Consider the following 14,566-nt stretch of genomic DNA (forward strand, 5'->3'; position numbering starts at 1 on the left):
AGAGAAATAAGTATTCAAAAGTGTAAACTTAATACTCATCAAATTTAATATCGTATTCTTTAGTGATAAATATTTACATGATGAATCTTTAGTTGATTTTATCACACTGCTGAATTAGATGAAATGGTAGAACTTTGTAGGCAACCATATGAGAGTGTTTGGATAGAAGATTATTTCACATAATATTTTATTTGTATCATAAACATATTTTTTAATTTATTTTTTTATAATATTATTATTTAATTTTTTATTTTACATGCCTTACGTCACAAAAAATATTATAATAATTATTCTAAATAATATTCTATTCCACTATTAGAACGCTTGAAACACTAGTTGCCCGACCCCTCGCATGGTCAGCTGAGCTAAATCTACCGTACTACTAGCAAACTCTAGTATTTTACTACAAAAGATGTAAAAAAAAAAAAAAAGATAAATACTTTTATACTAATAATTTTCATAATAAATTAATACGTGAGAACAATTTTTGTTTTCTAATGATGTGGTGAATAGTAGTAGATGCGTGAATCAATCTCGTCAAATGATGGCATCTCATGCTAGGAATAGGTATTGCACTTGCTGCCTATTTGGCTTCACGAGCCAGCCATGGTTTTGTGACCTGTGATTGGATTTGGATCCATACCGTACTTTAGTTGCCAGCCCCCAATTCTACGCACTACTATTTTTCTTGCTAGTTTCCGCTTTCCTATCTCTCTGCTCCTCTCTCTCTCAAGAATTCCACCCGCGTTTCAGACACACCCCAGACTCCAGAGAAAGACAAATAGATACATACGTACATTCATTCACCGATATATTTTGGATTGGGAGAGAGAGACTGAAAGCTGAAGGAGTGAGTGAGTTACTGCGTATTGTGTGTGTGTGTGTGAGAGAGAGAGAGAGAGAGAGAGAGAGAGAGAGAGAGACTGGGTGAGAAGAAGGGGAAGGAAATGAGGGTGGTGAGGTAAGAGAAGGGAAAGGACAAAATCTCGAGTTGAGGCAAATTCAAGCAAGAGAAGGGGAAACAAATAGACTGAAATTCAGGGGCTTAGATTGGGAGGTGTTTACTCATTTATCTGTCTTGTTGGATACATTAAGGTACTCTCTAAAGATTCTTACTTTCTGCAAACTTAGCTCGTGTAGAATTCGTTCTGTACTGATATTTGTCTTGTTCGTTGAAAAGATGGCGACTTCCATGGATGCAAATTAATGGGTTTTCCTTCAATTTGATTTTCTGAAGTTGCTTTAATTGGTTTTTGAGTAACTAAGCGAGCTGAAGTTCACCATAGTTGAACCACCTTTATTGTTCTTACTTGTTTGGTAAGGTAAGATCTCATTGATACTGGTGTACTTGGGATTTGTTGTCACCCCCTTAATAATCTCGTTTTAATGTTTTATTAGTTATGCAACCAATATTTCTACTAGACGTTTTACTTAGCTACTATTGTTACCAAAAACGAAGGTTGAATTTTTTGGCATATTTCTTCTCGGGTTAGTCAGTGGATCTAATTTGAAAATAGAGGATTAGATCTTGTTTCGGCTTCCCACTTGGCCGTTTTATTGTTTCCTGATATAATAAGTGCTCTATTAGTAATTTTTATCAAAAGGCATTTTAAAGTATGACTTGTTTACAGGGGATTTCAGGTGGGACAATGTCAAGGCCTCTCCATCGAGGTGGGGGGCGGTTTTCACCGAATAGCCATGGTATCTGGGATGATGATTCTCAGATGAAAGATAAATTAGAGAAGGAAGATGTTGATAGAAAGAGTCCAAATGCTGATCAGACTTATTTATCCATTAGACAGCCCTTTCGTTTTCTTCTCACGGACAATTCATCTTCTAAGCATGGTTTAATGGAGAATGGATTTGTTTCAGACCCATTTAGTCCTGGAGTACTAAGAAATAGACATAAGCGCACTTTGCTTTTGCTGAGGTTAAGCTTAGTTGTAATTGTAATTCTTGCTCTTACTGGATCCTTTTGGTGGACAATCTCAATAACAACTTCATCCAGAGGTCAAGTATATCGAGGGTACAGGCGCCTGCAGCAGCAATTAGTTTCTGACTTGGTTGATGTTGGAAAGCTTTCTCTTGGTTCTACAAGGTTAAAAGATTTGGAGTATTGTTCTCCAGAGTCTGAGAATTATGTTCCTTGCTTCAATGTTTCAGAAAATCTTGCTTTGGGGATTTCCACAGGCGATGAATATGACCGCCACTGTGGGCCAAGTTCCAGACAAAGTTGTTTGGTTCTTCCACCTGTCAATTACAAGATTCCGCTCCAGTGGCCTTGGGGAAGAGATCTTATCTGGGTGGCAAATATAAATATTACTGCACAGGAGGTTCGATCCTCTGGAAGTTTGACCAAAAGGTGGGGTAAAATGAAATGCTGGTCTCTTTTATTGAGAGAAAAGAACATTTGTTTATGTTGGAGGCCTGAATTTTATTTAGTTATTCTAACAGTGTCAAACCACTTCAGGATGATGATGTATGATGAAGATCAAATATCCTTTCGTTCGGCATCTCCTGGGTATGATGACATGGAAGATTATGCTCACCAAATTGCTGAAATGGTTGGGCTAAGAAATGAATCCAACTTCATACAATCTGGAGTAAGTGATTGTGGCTTAATGTGGTCTTAATCTTAATTACCTTGCTATAGGTTTCGTCACCTTTGGCTAGATGAAAATTTAGTTTTATTTATCATTCTACCTCTTGAAAGTTCCATCTAGCATGATCTTACTATTGGAGCATTGCATTGGCTGTTTTGCTTGGATTGCTTTTATGTAGCTAATATTTATCCTTACCTGGAATCTGCCAGTTGATGGCACATAATTCTCAATGAGATCAAGTTTCCAAATGGCTTTTTAGTGTGACCATTATATGTGTTTCCATAAATTGCAAAAGACCTGTCTATTTTCCAATTCCTGCATACTTTGCTTTGTGCTAGTTTTTTGTTAGGCTGTTAGCTTACCTCCCTTGGAACAAATTTGAAGTACTCCTCTGTATTTGCTGGTTTTGCATATCTGTTGCATACATTGGTCTCATGGACATCAGATGCAGTTACTTTATTCACCATGGTTGTTTTGTTCTGATGGAAGTGCTCTTCATTAGAATTTTGCTTTGTGTTGTTTTTCTGTATTGAATCAGTTTAGATTTAGCTCAGCTAGATAAAGCTGTTCTAACCCAAACAATACTCTGATCTAAGGTCCTGGAATTTGGGTTGTTCTTCTTATGTGAATTATGAATGTAGCAAATAGCTTCTAGTGGTGCCAGAATTGTTGGTTATTTTTGTTCCATCTTGGTATGCGAAAAATTTAGCTTCATGGTAAATGTTCTTCACTTTCAGGTTCGAACTATATTGGACATAGGCTGTGGCTATGGTAACCTTGGGGCACATCTTTTTTCCTATGAATTGTTGACAATGTGCATTGCAAATTATGAAGCTTCTGGCAGTCAAGTTCAGCTCACCCTGGAAAGAGGTCTTCCTGCAATGATTAGTTCATTTACTTCAAAACAGTTGCCGTATCCATCTCTTTCTTTTGACATGATACACTGTGCGGGATGTGGCATTGATTGGGATCAGAAAGGTAGGCTTCATGATGTTGGTCCTTCTCTCCTGCATGTTCTTCCTACATCATGCTAAACCTTTTGTTTTTACAACATCAAGATAACTCCTTGTGTGTTCATCGGGGACTTTTAGGTTATTAAAGTTATGGAATGGATATGCTGAAGATATCTTGGAACAGTATTGTGTCAACAATACATACTAGGAAAGAGTTCCAGAGTAGTCAAATGAAGGATTATTGTAACAAAGGAACACAATGTTGGACTGCTAGTAGAAAGATGTTTGAAAAACATTCTTGATAGACGTAGCATTGTAACTTTTTATTTTTTGCAGTTCAGAAAGCAAACATTGCTACAAGCTCCACTTTAGTGAAAGCACTGTTCATCAATTGAGTCAAAAGTTTCCATGGTTGCTGCTTGTCTTTTGCTGTCTAGATGTAGAAAATACTATATACTAACTTGAGAAAGAGAATGAAGCTTTTCACTTATGTCTGATGACTTGAGCGTCTTAAACATGTCCTTCTCAAAGGCTGACCCTCTTTATCTTAGAAAACATATGACAGTCACTGGATAGTGACAATCAGCCCTGGAATAACTTCTGAGGTGGCAAGAATTCCCATTATTATCGGCAGTACACTAACGTATGAATGCATGAGTTAATACAAATTGGATAGTGCAGTAGTGATCTCTGTGGAAATTAATTGCTTCATTGCAAAAGTTATTTGACATCATGATCAGTTGAATTTTGGCTTCCAATTTTCATTTTTTTCTTTTTACTTGAGAATATTTTCACATATTTAGTAGATATGGGGTAGCTGCAGCTTTTCTGCTTCTCTTGTTCTAAACTATATATAGGTGAGCTTAGTTGATGCTGCTGATTTTCCGGCTTGACTGTTGAAGGCTGGTATAAATATCTAAAAAGTAGTAAATGATTTTGACAGCAGACTGGTACTTGAGGTTTATTCATGTTGTTTAGCAGTATTCTCGGCCATCAAAATTCCAATCTTCTTTTTGGAGCTTAGATTGATAGATACTGAAATTGAATCTAAAAGCAACAGAAGTTTTAGATTGGCAAGAATCACTTAATTTGCTAAGATGTCTGACCTGAGCAGAGCGTACTATATATCTTTCATTACCTGTCCTGTAGTGTGAACTCCAGATATTTGCAATCTACAGTTGATCAAGTAGAATGTATGCCCCCTTTGATTCATTTGGCCATTGCCCTTCTGGAATTCTCCAGTACATAATTAGAGTCCTTCAAAGGTTCCAAATTACCATCTTTCAAACAGTTCCCTGTTATACGAAGAGTGTTACTTACTGTTACATGCTTGTTATTGTGTGGTGCAGATGGTATTCTTTTAGTTGAAGTTGATAGGGTTTTAAGGCCTGGTGGATATTTTGTCTGGACTTCGCAACTGACAAGTTCTCAGCAGTACCTTCGCAAAAAAGAGAACCAGAAAGAATGGAACTTTGTGCATGGTTTTGCAAAAAATCTCTGCTGGGATATGTTGTCACAGCAAGTTGACACTGTTGTTTGGAAAAAGACTAGTAAAAAGAACTGTTATTCTACTAGGTAAGGCATCAATACATTACACTTACATAATTTAACTGTTATGCTACTACGTAAGAAATCAATGCAAGTACACTTGCATAATTGTTTATTTATTTATTTTTTCAACTTATGAGCTTTGTTCACCAAAGATATCAATTTTACAGTGTGTAAGTGTGGATTCAACTGATGGTTGTGGATTTGTGGGATTGCTTTTGTTTCCAGGAAATCTGGTTCTGGTCCCTCTCTCTGCAACAGGGGCCGTGATGTTGAATCCCCCTATTATCGACCGCTTCAGGGATGTATTGGAGGGACTCAGAGCCGGCGATGGATTCCTATTGCAGAAAGGACTAAATGGCCAGCAAGGACTAGATTAAACTCAAATGAACTTGCAATTCATGGTAAGATTATAATCATTTACTACCTGCTTAATCCAACCATTATTGAAGCAGTTTGCAACCATTAAAATGATGTAAAGTGCATGAAAACAGTCAAGGTTGTTCATGGCTAATCATTTAAAGGATGTTTAGACTGTATGCCATTTTCGATTTGTAGCCTTCTTTGGAAGATCTTCATATAATCCATTTTGGCTGTATCAGGTTTAAATTCAGATGACTTTGCGGAGGATACGCTCAACTGGAACTCAGCAGTTCGGGATTATTGGTCTCTTCTCTCACCACTAATATTTTCTGATCATCCAAAGAGACCTGGGGATGAAGATCCTTCTCCACCTTTTAACATGGTTAGAAATGTGTTGGACATGAATGCTCACTTTGGTGGATTCAATGCTGCATTACTAGAAGCCAAGAAATCTGTGTGGGTCATGAATGTGATTCCCACAACTGGAAACAACCACCTTCCTTTAATTCTGGATAGGGGATTTGTTGGTGTTTTACATGACTGGTAATTTCTACTCCCCTTCTCTTGGGCAGCAATTATTTCCCTCTTTTACTTGTTGATTTGTCAGTTGCATGCAGAGTGAACACAAAGATGATCATTGAATTATCGTACAGTTTAGTTGCGACTTCTATTATGCATTGGTGGAAAGAGGAAACCCTTTCAATTGCATATTCAATATAACCCGATGACTTCTTAGACATTGGATTTCCTAGCAAATTGATATTTGCAGCTTACCCTGAAATTTTATACTTGCAGTTAATCCTCAAATGTTCTTCTTGCCCATTTGTATTTCGCCTTCTTGTTGTAGTCCTTAATGCAAGGAGAGGATTCCATAACAGAATGTTGGACAGATACCTAGTTGCTTGTGCGGTACTAGTGATAGTAGAAATTTTGACGTCCTCTCAAGTCTCACATGACTAAGACTTCAAAATTTTGGTTCAGGAGCTCTTATTATTCTTCTCCTAGTCAATACACTATCATGCTTCTTCCTAAGTTCTGTGATTTACTTATTATGTTCTTTGTCCTCAAGGTGTGAAGCATTCCCGACATACCCAAGAACTTATGACCTTGTGCATGGAGATGGACTTTTGTCACTCGAATTTGGTGAGAAGCGAAGATGTGAAATGCTAGATGTGTTCATCGAGATGGATCGTATACTTCGTCCAGAGGTACGTCTCTCTATGACTATATTTCCTTGTTATACAAACTATTATAGCAGCGATAGAAATTGAATTGTAGCTGATATTGGCACTCGGTTTAAATAGCAGTCACCTTGACCTTTCTAATTATGCGAGTTTCCAGTGGATAATTAGTTTCATACGTTAGCTTTCAAGTCTACTAGTAAACATTCTGAGATCGAGGGGTTTTTATCCATTATTTTCTAGGATGCTCTATGGGCTTTTTAGTTTATTTACAAGGACTTTCTATAACTAATTCATTGGGTAACCAGTAATCTGCTTGGTTTGTAAATGCAATTGCGATTAGGTCTAGGCTTTTAACATGCATTTCCTGACATTAGCTAATCTAGATGGCTGTGATGCAGGGTTGGGTTATACTACGAGACACGGCTACCCTAATCGAGTCTGCAAGAACTCTCACCACACTCTTGAAATGGGATGCACGTGTGGTAGAGGTTGACAACAACAGTGATGAGCGACTCCTAATCTGCCAGAAAGCTTTTGTAAAGAGGCCGGCAATGTAATTCAGGATTGGCAAGAAGCCAACGTTCATAGACGAACCTTGAGACAAAGTTATGTTCGTCGTAAAGTTCTACAAGAATTGTGGTAGAGTTCCACAGAGTTGGTGGAATTGAAAGTTTTGATTAGAAAAAACAGAATGCAGTAAAAGCAGGAACAATTTTTCTGCTTAGGAGGGAGGAACCACAGGTCCTCAAAATCCTATGGAGCCGTAAGGTAAACATAGGGCCATGTAATTACACAGCCTGAGGCACAGCATGTTCAGAGAAGTATAGGGATATACTTAAAAAAAAATTTCTTTGTGATGTCTCATTTCATCCATACAACCACATTGATAAAATTATAATGTGAAGATTTGCAGAATAAGCAAAGTTGATTTTTTCAGTCATTGTATAGTATGCCCAGCTGCTCCGTTCGCTTGACATCATTCTTTCATTTGGTTTGGACATTCTTTTCCTTTGCTAAATGTATTCACTCGAATGTCTTGTCTTGGTGAAAAGTTTTATACTATCAATTTGCTCTGGTCCCTCTATCTTATTTTGAGGCCTTTGCCACTGAAGAAAAATTTCAAAGGAACGCTTCTTTGCATGGAAATAAATTCTTTCTGTTTGGGCGGAGTAGTGGTGGTTATTGGATATCAATTCAAGTCCCATTAGAAGCGCAAAGCTTTTACAGCTGAACAGTAGGGTTGCAAACAAGCTAAGTTGAGTCGAGTTTTGGCTTAATCGAGTTGAGTCTTGATTTAATTTTATCGGGTTCGAGTTTGATGAGTTGATAATTTAAAACTCGAGCTCGAGTTCAATTTGATTCAAGTCGAGCAAGAGCTCGAAAAAAATAAAAAATAATTATTTTATTTTTAAAAAATAAATAAAATAATTATTTTTTCTTAATAAATAATAAAATATTAAGAATATATATATAATTTTACTATTAAAATAAAAAAATATACTTAAAATTAAAAAAAATGTATATATATATATATATATATATATATCTACTCGAGCTCGCGAGCTAACGAGTTTAATATTTTGAGTTCGATTGTGACTCGAGCCAACTCGAGTTTGACTCGAACCGCTCGCAAGTCGATTCGTTTGCAGCCTTACTGAAGAGTACTCTAATCTATTTCTACATTTTTTCATAAAATTCTATTAATTACTTGCGCTCGCAAGCCAAATAACGTTAATGAAACTCCTCTCAACCATTTTGATTTATGTAGACCAAAGTTCTCCTATATTGCATTGCATATACAATTATTTAATCCATTTTTGTCTCGTTTTAATTGGAAAAAAAAAAAAAAAAAAGAAAAAACACCCTCCTAGATTCCATTGCTCATGCAATAATTTGGGTTTTTAAGGTTAATCAAATTTTAGAGGTCCCATGGCACATCCTGTTTAATTTTTATTTTGAGATTCCAAAGACTTGCAAAAATCTTTTTCTTTTTAAATTTTTCCAACAATTGAGGGATGAAATTTGAAAAGTGGGGAGCGAGAGTGAGATTTGAGCCGAGAACATTTGAAGCAACTTGCAAAAATCTTTATTTAACCACCATAGTGGGGATTACTGGTCAGAGAGTTGAACTTCCGCCTGATAGATCAGGGTTTAAATCCTGACTAACAAATTTTAGGTAGGGAGAGAATAAGGGAACAGGTATAAAAAAAAAAAAGGGATCTTTAGCCATGATACTTGGGAAAATCCCCAAATTTGTCTTTATTTAAACTAAGTTGCTGATGAGTTTGCCCAGAATGCAAATTTGAAAACAAATACTGGAGGAGTGGATAGATAAGCCACCTTGGGGGTGTTTGGAACCCAAGTTTTAGAGCAAGTTTGTTTGCTACTAGTTTTTATACAACTTTTGCTATAGGAACCCAAAAAACTTCCAAAAAACTTTTCACTCCCTTGTTAAACTTTCAGCAAAACGACGTCGTTTTGTCGCATCTTTTGTTTTGAAACCCCAAAACACTTTGCCCGACAGAAGTGGTACCCTCCTATACGCAAAGACTTTCCTCGATTTTGAGCTCACGGAAGCGGTGCCTATACAGCGGGTTAGCGGGCTCACCTGAGCAATTCGGCCATAGGACGTGGAGTGATCGGAGCTTGGAGTGAGGCGTGAGGGTTGGTGCTGCAGCTCTGTATTGCAACAGTGTAGACGCGTGAGAAGCTAGGGCTCGACGTTCGGCGAAGAACAAATTCATCCCCTCCCCCGCAACTGCTCCTCCTCCGACAAACGGCTGTGCCAGTCCGTTTGCCACAATTCTGCTGTGCTTCCATTTAGGTAAGTTTCCTTCAGCCAGTAGCTTAGATTTGAGGAAGGCACGCATCGATTTTTTGCCTCTGAAACCGCGGCATTCCAGAAGCAATTTTTGGGATTTTTTTTTTGTTGATTAGTCACTTTGTATGGCGTGCTGCGCTAATTGATTCTTTATTGTTTTGGTATTAAATAAGCCAACATTTGGAGAAAGGCTGAGTTAATTGGGACGCGGGGCTGGAGTGGTTGTCAGAACAACCGCTCCGGAAGGTGTAACACACCATTTGTACATGGTGATGTTGACAACCGCTCCGGAAGGTGTAACACCATTTGTACATGGTGTAACATCATCTGTACAAGGTGTAACAATTGAACAACAGCGAATAAGACAACCGCTCCGGAAGGTGTAACACACCATTTGTACATGGTGATGTTGACAACCGCTCCGGAAGGTGTAACACCATTTGTACATGGTGTAATATCATCTGTACAAGGTGTAACAATTGAACAACAGCGAGTAAAATAAAACAACATTTTTGTGGGTCCCACACGGCGTGAAAATCGAGTTACAAGACGTGATCTGAGCCGCACAAATTTTTGAGTACTTGGTCCAAGCCGTGAACTGCCTGGGACGGTTGTCTCTGACAACCGTCCAGGCCCCTCGTCCAGTTAATTGCCCTCCATTGGAATGTTACACTTGGTCTCAAGTTTGGACAGAGGGTAAAGCTCTGTGTTGATTAATTTGGGTAATGTGTTAATTAATTCTTTAACATTGGTCTGTGAGAATTAATTTGGGTGCTGCGTTGATTAAAGGTTTTTCACATAATTGATTGCTCTGTGTTGCTCTGTTGCTCCGGGCCAAGATTGAGCAAGTATTTGAAGGAGTTTTAAAGGCTTTGATTGGTCTTGGTGGGATATGAGGTTCAGCTGAGGAGTCCCTTGGGTTACTTGTTCTTGTTATTCTTGCTGTCTTTGCTATTGTTGAAAGCGTTTATTTTGCTTGATTGGTGAATTTCCCGGCAATTGTGAGGTTTTGGAAATAGTTTTTCTTTTTTAAGATTAGTTTGACAATATTAAGTTTGATAAAGACAAGCCTTGGACAATGATTTTTTAGACGAATGAACTTGAATAATGAGATTGCCAATGGATAATGAATTTAATTGTTTGTGTGTAAATTTAAAAGAATTTAGGTACATTAATGAAGTCCTAATAGTACTGAATAAAAAAAATTCATTTTTTATGATTGAAATTTCTTGGAGACTAATAACTAAGAAAAACAAATTTTTAATAGAGTTCTGATTTTTCTAATTAGTTTCGAAGCGCTTGATACACACTTTCCATCAGTAGTGTATACTCCTGCTTGTTGTCGCTCCTTCTATTTACTTTGAAAAAAATAGAAGGGTTGAGGTCCCAATTAAACGAGGGCGTTGATTAGGCAAACTATTTATTTTACCTAACTATTTATTATACCTAAATCAATCAATTATTTCTTGCTCTGTAATAAGAACGCAAAGGGTAGATAGGGATGCCAATTTGAAGATGAGTTGGTGAACTATACAAGCCACCACGTTCCTATCTACCTATGAAATTTGCATACTCACTTGAGTATCCTTCAACTTACATCCTTTAGTTTTTACTAGTATCATTTATTTGCAATGTGGTGACTGGTATAACTTCAGAACACTCGCCCAAACTAGAAATCATTTATTTCTCAGTGTCTTGTTTAATTTATTTATTATTTACTATAATTATTTATGTTTCTTGGGTTTGCAACCCAAACTAGAAGGATTCCTTTCTAAAGACTTTTCACTTAAATTGTGTGCTTATTGAGGCTTTGACAAATTAATTCATGAGTAGTAGTAAAGTTTTCATGCCTTCATGATTTAGGTGAAATAGGGAGTTAGCGGAATTAGTTCAAATTCTACTGTTTGCTTAGTAAAGTGGATGGTTTTTCATTTATTCCTTGCATGTTTTTTTCTGTTCTATATAGAGGTTGGTAATTTTGCTGCATTCTAATTAATTTGAGATATAGTTTGACAAAAAAAAATTAATTTGAGATATAGGCATACATTCATTCTTACATTGTTAACGGGTTTATGCCGCCGCGCACTAGATCCATTTCTAGAGGTTTGTTTCGGGGTATTTTGACTTTCACTTGCATGTATTTTTTTGGTAGCTTTTGCTAAGGACTAATTTTCACTTTAATTCACAGTCGGAAAACTCAAACTTCCTGTTTCTGTTACGACTGCTTGGTCCGAGTGTGGAGAGAACGATTTACAGCTTTGCATCACCAATTAATATGGATGACGGAGGTACCGAGGGAGCTCAAATGCCACAATTACACGTCACTCCAGAAGCACTCCATGATTGGAAGGAATACCGAAATGCAATGGCTGATCACATGTACCTTCACCGAAATGAGTAGTATATGGTTGCCACGCTTGATTTCCACGGGCCCGAACTTGCTCTCAATTGTATAATATGACACTTTTTTTTTGAATATTTGGGATGAATATTTGGTACTGTAAAATTTAAGCCTTCTGGTCAATGTTGGGTTAACGGATACTGATAAGGGTTTATTTTACGTATTTTTAAATACATTTTATTAGTTAATTTAAGTACATTTTATTATACTCTTTACAATGTTTTGGTATTGTATATCATTTTGGTGTGATTATACATTTATATTATTTGTTTGAGTTATTTTGTTATTTTTCATTTGTACATATTGGACATGGAGGCAAAGATGACCAAATGAAGTGAAAAAGGCGAAGTTGGCTTCTAGGTGGAAAGCAACTTGGCTTCCGGGTTGACAAAAATGTAATCCTAATTTTGATACAGTAATATAGGTCACAATTTTTGGATAAAGGGAAAAAAAAATTAGGGAGGGAAGTTAATATTTAACACCTAAAAAAAATTTTGTTAAAAAATTTAAAAAATCGGTACAGTAAAGTTTTTAGAAAACTATCAGTAAAAAGTTTTTTCTACTACTTCTACAGTGATCTACAGTAAAGTTTTAGACAAACTCCCAAAAAACTCAGGTTCCAAACAGGCCCCTTATTTTGTATATCAGCTCCTATTAGCCATCTAACTATTAATAAAATCTATCCAACTAACATAATTAACTTTAATTTGTTTGGTGGAGGCAAGATTTCATAACCGACCTTAGCTCAGTTGGTAGAGCGGAGGACTGTAGTGGTTACATCATACATGGCAATCCTTAGGTCGCTGGTTCGAATCCGGCAGGTCGGACAGAGTCATATTTTTTCTTCACATTTGTTTTGCATCCTTTAATTTCCTTCCTTTCTTTCATTTTCGTATTTTCCCCTTTCTGACCATTGGGACACCATAGACCATTGCACATCAAACCACCCTGTCACGGTGTCACCATCACCTCACACCAGCACAAAACCCTCCCGCCGCCGCCCATGACCCTCTGGCAACACCTTCTTTCCACCCTCACCACCGCTACTAAAACAACCCACTCCAAACTTCCTCTCTTCAAAACCCTCCTAAACCCCTACTCAAAACCTCACATATTTTCTTTCTTCAACTTCCACCATTTCTCCACCTCATTTCTAGTAACAAAAACCCCCAAAAAATTCAAGAAAAAACGCAAGAAAAAAGAAAGCCCGCGAACCAAACTTGTTCAAACCCAGCCAAACCTCAGCCCCCACCTGGAAAACATCCTCCACCGCGATGCCCACTTCAGATTTTTAACAAAAACCAAGGAATATCTCTCCAAACAACCCCAACAAGTCCTCCTCCTCGACGAGGCAGGAAAACTACACCAGCAACTGGGCTTCCCCCGCGGCCGAAAAGTCTCGAAATTTATCCAAAATCACCCTTTACTTTTCGATGTTTACCGCCACACGGATAATAAAATGTGGATTGGTTTTAGTGAATTTATGGAGGGACTGTTGCTCGAGGAGCGCAAAATCATGGATCAAATGGAAGTTGAGAGAGTGAATGTGGTCAGAAAATTGTTGATGATGTCGGTTAATAAGAAGATCTCCTTGAGTAAAATTCATCATAACAGGCTTTTGTTTGGGATCCCGGATGATTTTCGAGATAGAGTGGTGAGGTTTCCCGAGCACTTTAAGGTTGTTGTTGAGGAAGATGGTAAAAGGGTGCTTGAACTTGTGAATTGGGATCCTACATTGGCAGTTAGTGCGTTGCAGAAGGAGTTTATGATAGATGAGGATAAGGTTAAGAAGGCGTTTAAATTCGCGGTGAAACATGGGAAGGCATTGGATTTAGATGAGGATGATGAGAGGAAGTTGAATATGTTGAATACTTTGCCATTGGTATCACCTTATTCCGATGGGAGTAAGTTTGATTTATGGACTTTGGAGGCTGAGAAGTATAGGGTTGGAGTGATTCATGAGTTCTTGAGCTTGACATTGGAGAAGAGGGCTTATATACATAACATTGTGGAGTTTAAGGAGGAGTTTAGTCTTACTAAACATACTTATCAGATGCTTCTGAAGCAGCCGAGAACATTTTATTTGGCTGGGACAGAGATGAATTGGTGTGTTTTTCTGAAGGATGCTTATGGGGAGGATGGTGTATTGATCAAGAAGGATCCCCAGTTGGTATTCAATGAGAAGTTGTATAGATGTGCAGAAATGAAAGATTTGGGATCAAGTGATGATGGGAGTAAGAAATGAAGTTGCAGTAGAGAATTTGAGCATGAAGCGGGTTTTGCCTGAATGAGAGAGATGATACCAACAATATCAAGTATCTCAACAAGGAAAACAAATGAAAGGAAAATGGGCAGACAGAGGCAACAGTTCAGTATGAACTTCTTAGGTACTTTAGACTTGAACTTGGCAACTTATGCAGCTGCTTCCCTGTGCTAATCTACTGGGCACTGCATGCTGATTATTTTCAAGTTGATTTTTTGTATTTTAAAGTCACTGATTGATTAAAAGTCTCGGTCTTTAGTCTTTAGAAGATGTAGAGACTTGATCATGTGTATAATTTGCACTAGTTTGAATACGAATCTTGTTTCTACTTTTCATGAGTTCATGCCTATGAATTTATTTAATTGTGAAGAATATGGTTTCTCTACGTGAATAGAATATTTCCGCATGAAATATGATCTTCATGGTGAAT

The 14,566-nt window shown here is 37.4% G+C and overlaps 2 protein-coding genes and 1 non-coding gene across 7 annotated transcripts; all 3 read left to right on the top strand.

Annotated features, from left to right (window-relative positions):
• The first annotated feature begins 556 nt into the window (after positions 1 to 556).
• LOC113711005 (probable pectin methyltransferase QUA2) lies at positions 557 to 7,591 on the top strand. Of its 5 annotated transcripts, none has more exons than XM_027234122.2 (10): positions 561 to 1,095; positions 1,181 to 1,322; positions 1,632 to 2,362; positions 2,471 to 2,603; positions 3,341 to 3,581; positions 4,906 to 5,131; positions 5,333 to 5,508; positions 5,707 to 6,010; positions 6,537 to 6,675; positions 7,050 to 7,591. In XM_027234122.2, the coding sequence occupies exons 3-10, from the start codon at positions 1,650 to 1,652 to the stop codon at positions 7,206 to 7,208; spliced, it is 2,091 nt and encodes a 696-aa protein (XP_027089923.2). In that variant the 5' UTR covers positions 561 to 1,095; positions 1,181 to 1,322; positions 1,632 to 1,649; the 3' UTR covers positions 7,209 to 7,591. The 5 variants fall into 5 exon arrangements, 4 of the variants coding, with proteins under 4 accessions (XP_027089923.2, XP_071924303.1, XP_027089924.2 ...); XM_072068202.1 differs by having other exon boundaries at positions 1,642 to 2,362; XR_003453059.2 differs by lacking the exon at positions 1,181 to 1,322 and having other exon boundaries at positions 557 to 1,095; positions 6,263 to 6,675.
• A 5,016-nt stretch (positions 7,592 to 12,607) lies between these two features.
• Positions 12,608 to 12,700, top strand: TRNAY-GUA (transfer RNA tyrosine (anticodon GUA)). The gene is made up of 2 exons: positions 12,608 to 12,644; positions 12,665 to 12,700. It is a non-coding gene; the product is annotated as a tRNA-Tyr (tRNA).
• A 31-nt stretch (positions 12,701 to 12,731) lies between these two features.
• LOC113711891 (protein WHAT'S THIS FACTOR 1 homolog, chloroplastic-like) lies at positions 12,732 to 14,474 on the top strand. Its single transcript, XM_027235124.2, has one exon. The coding sequence runs from the start codon at positions 12,877 to 12,879 to the stop codon at positions 14,116 to 14,118; it is 1,242 nt and encodes a 413-aa protein (XP_027090925.1). The 5' UTR covers positions 12,732 to 12,876; the 3' UTR covers positions 14,119 to 14,474.
• The last annotated feature ends 92 nt before the right edge of the window (positions 14,475 to 14,566 follow it).

This window comes from Coffea arabica, chromosome 10e (genome assembly GCF_036785885.1).
Source record: "Coffea arabica cultivar ET-39 chromosome 10e, Coffea Arabica ET-39 HiFi, whole genome shotgun sequence".
NCBI classification, from domain to species: Eukaryota; Viridiplantae; Streptophyta; class Magnoliopsida; order Gentianales; family Rubiaceae; genus Coffea; species Coffea arabica.

Excerpts from the sequence above, each read along its gene's own strand:
- LOC113711005 (XM_027234122.2), top strand. The coding sequence starts at position 1,650 with ATGTCAAGGCCTCTCCATCGAGGTGGGGGGCGGTTTTCACCGAATAGC. Across the intron at positions 5,509-5,706 it reads AAATGAACTTGCAATTCATG|GTTTAAATTCAGATGACTTT; the intron begins GTAAGATTATAA and ends TGGCTGTATCAG. Across the intron at positions 6,676-7,049 it reads ATCGTATACTTCGTCCAGAG|GGTTGGGTTATACTACGAGA; the intron begins GTACGTCTCTCT and ends GCTGTGATGCAG.
- LOC113711891 (XM_027235124.2), top strand. The coding sequence starts at position 12,877 with ATGACCCTCTGGCAACACCTTCTTTCCACCCTCACCACCGCTACTAAA.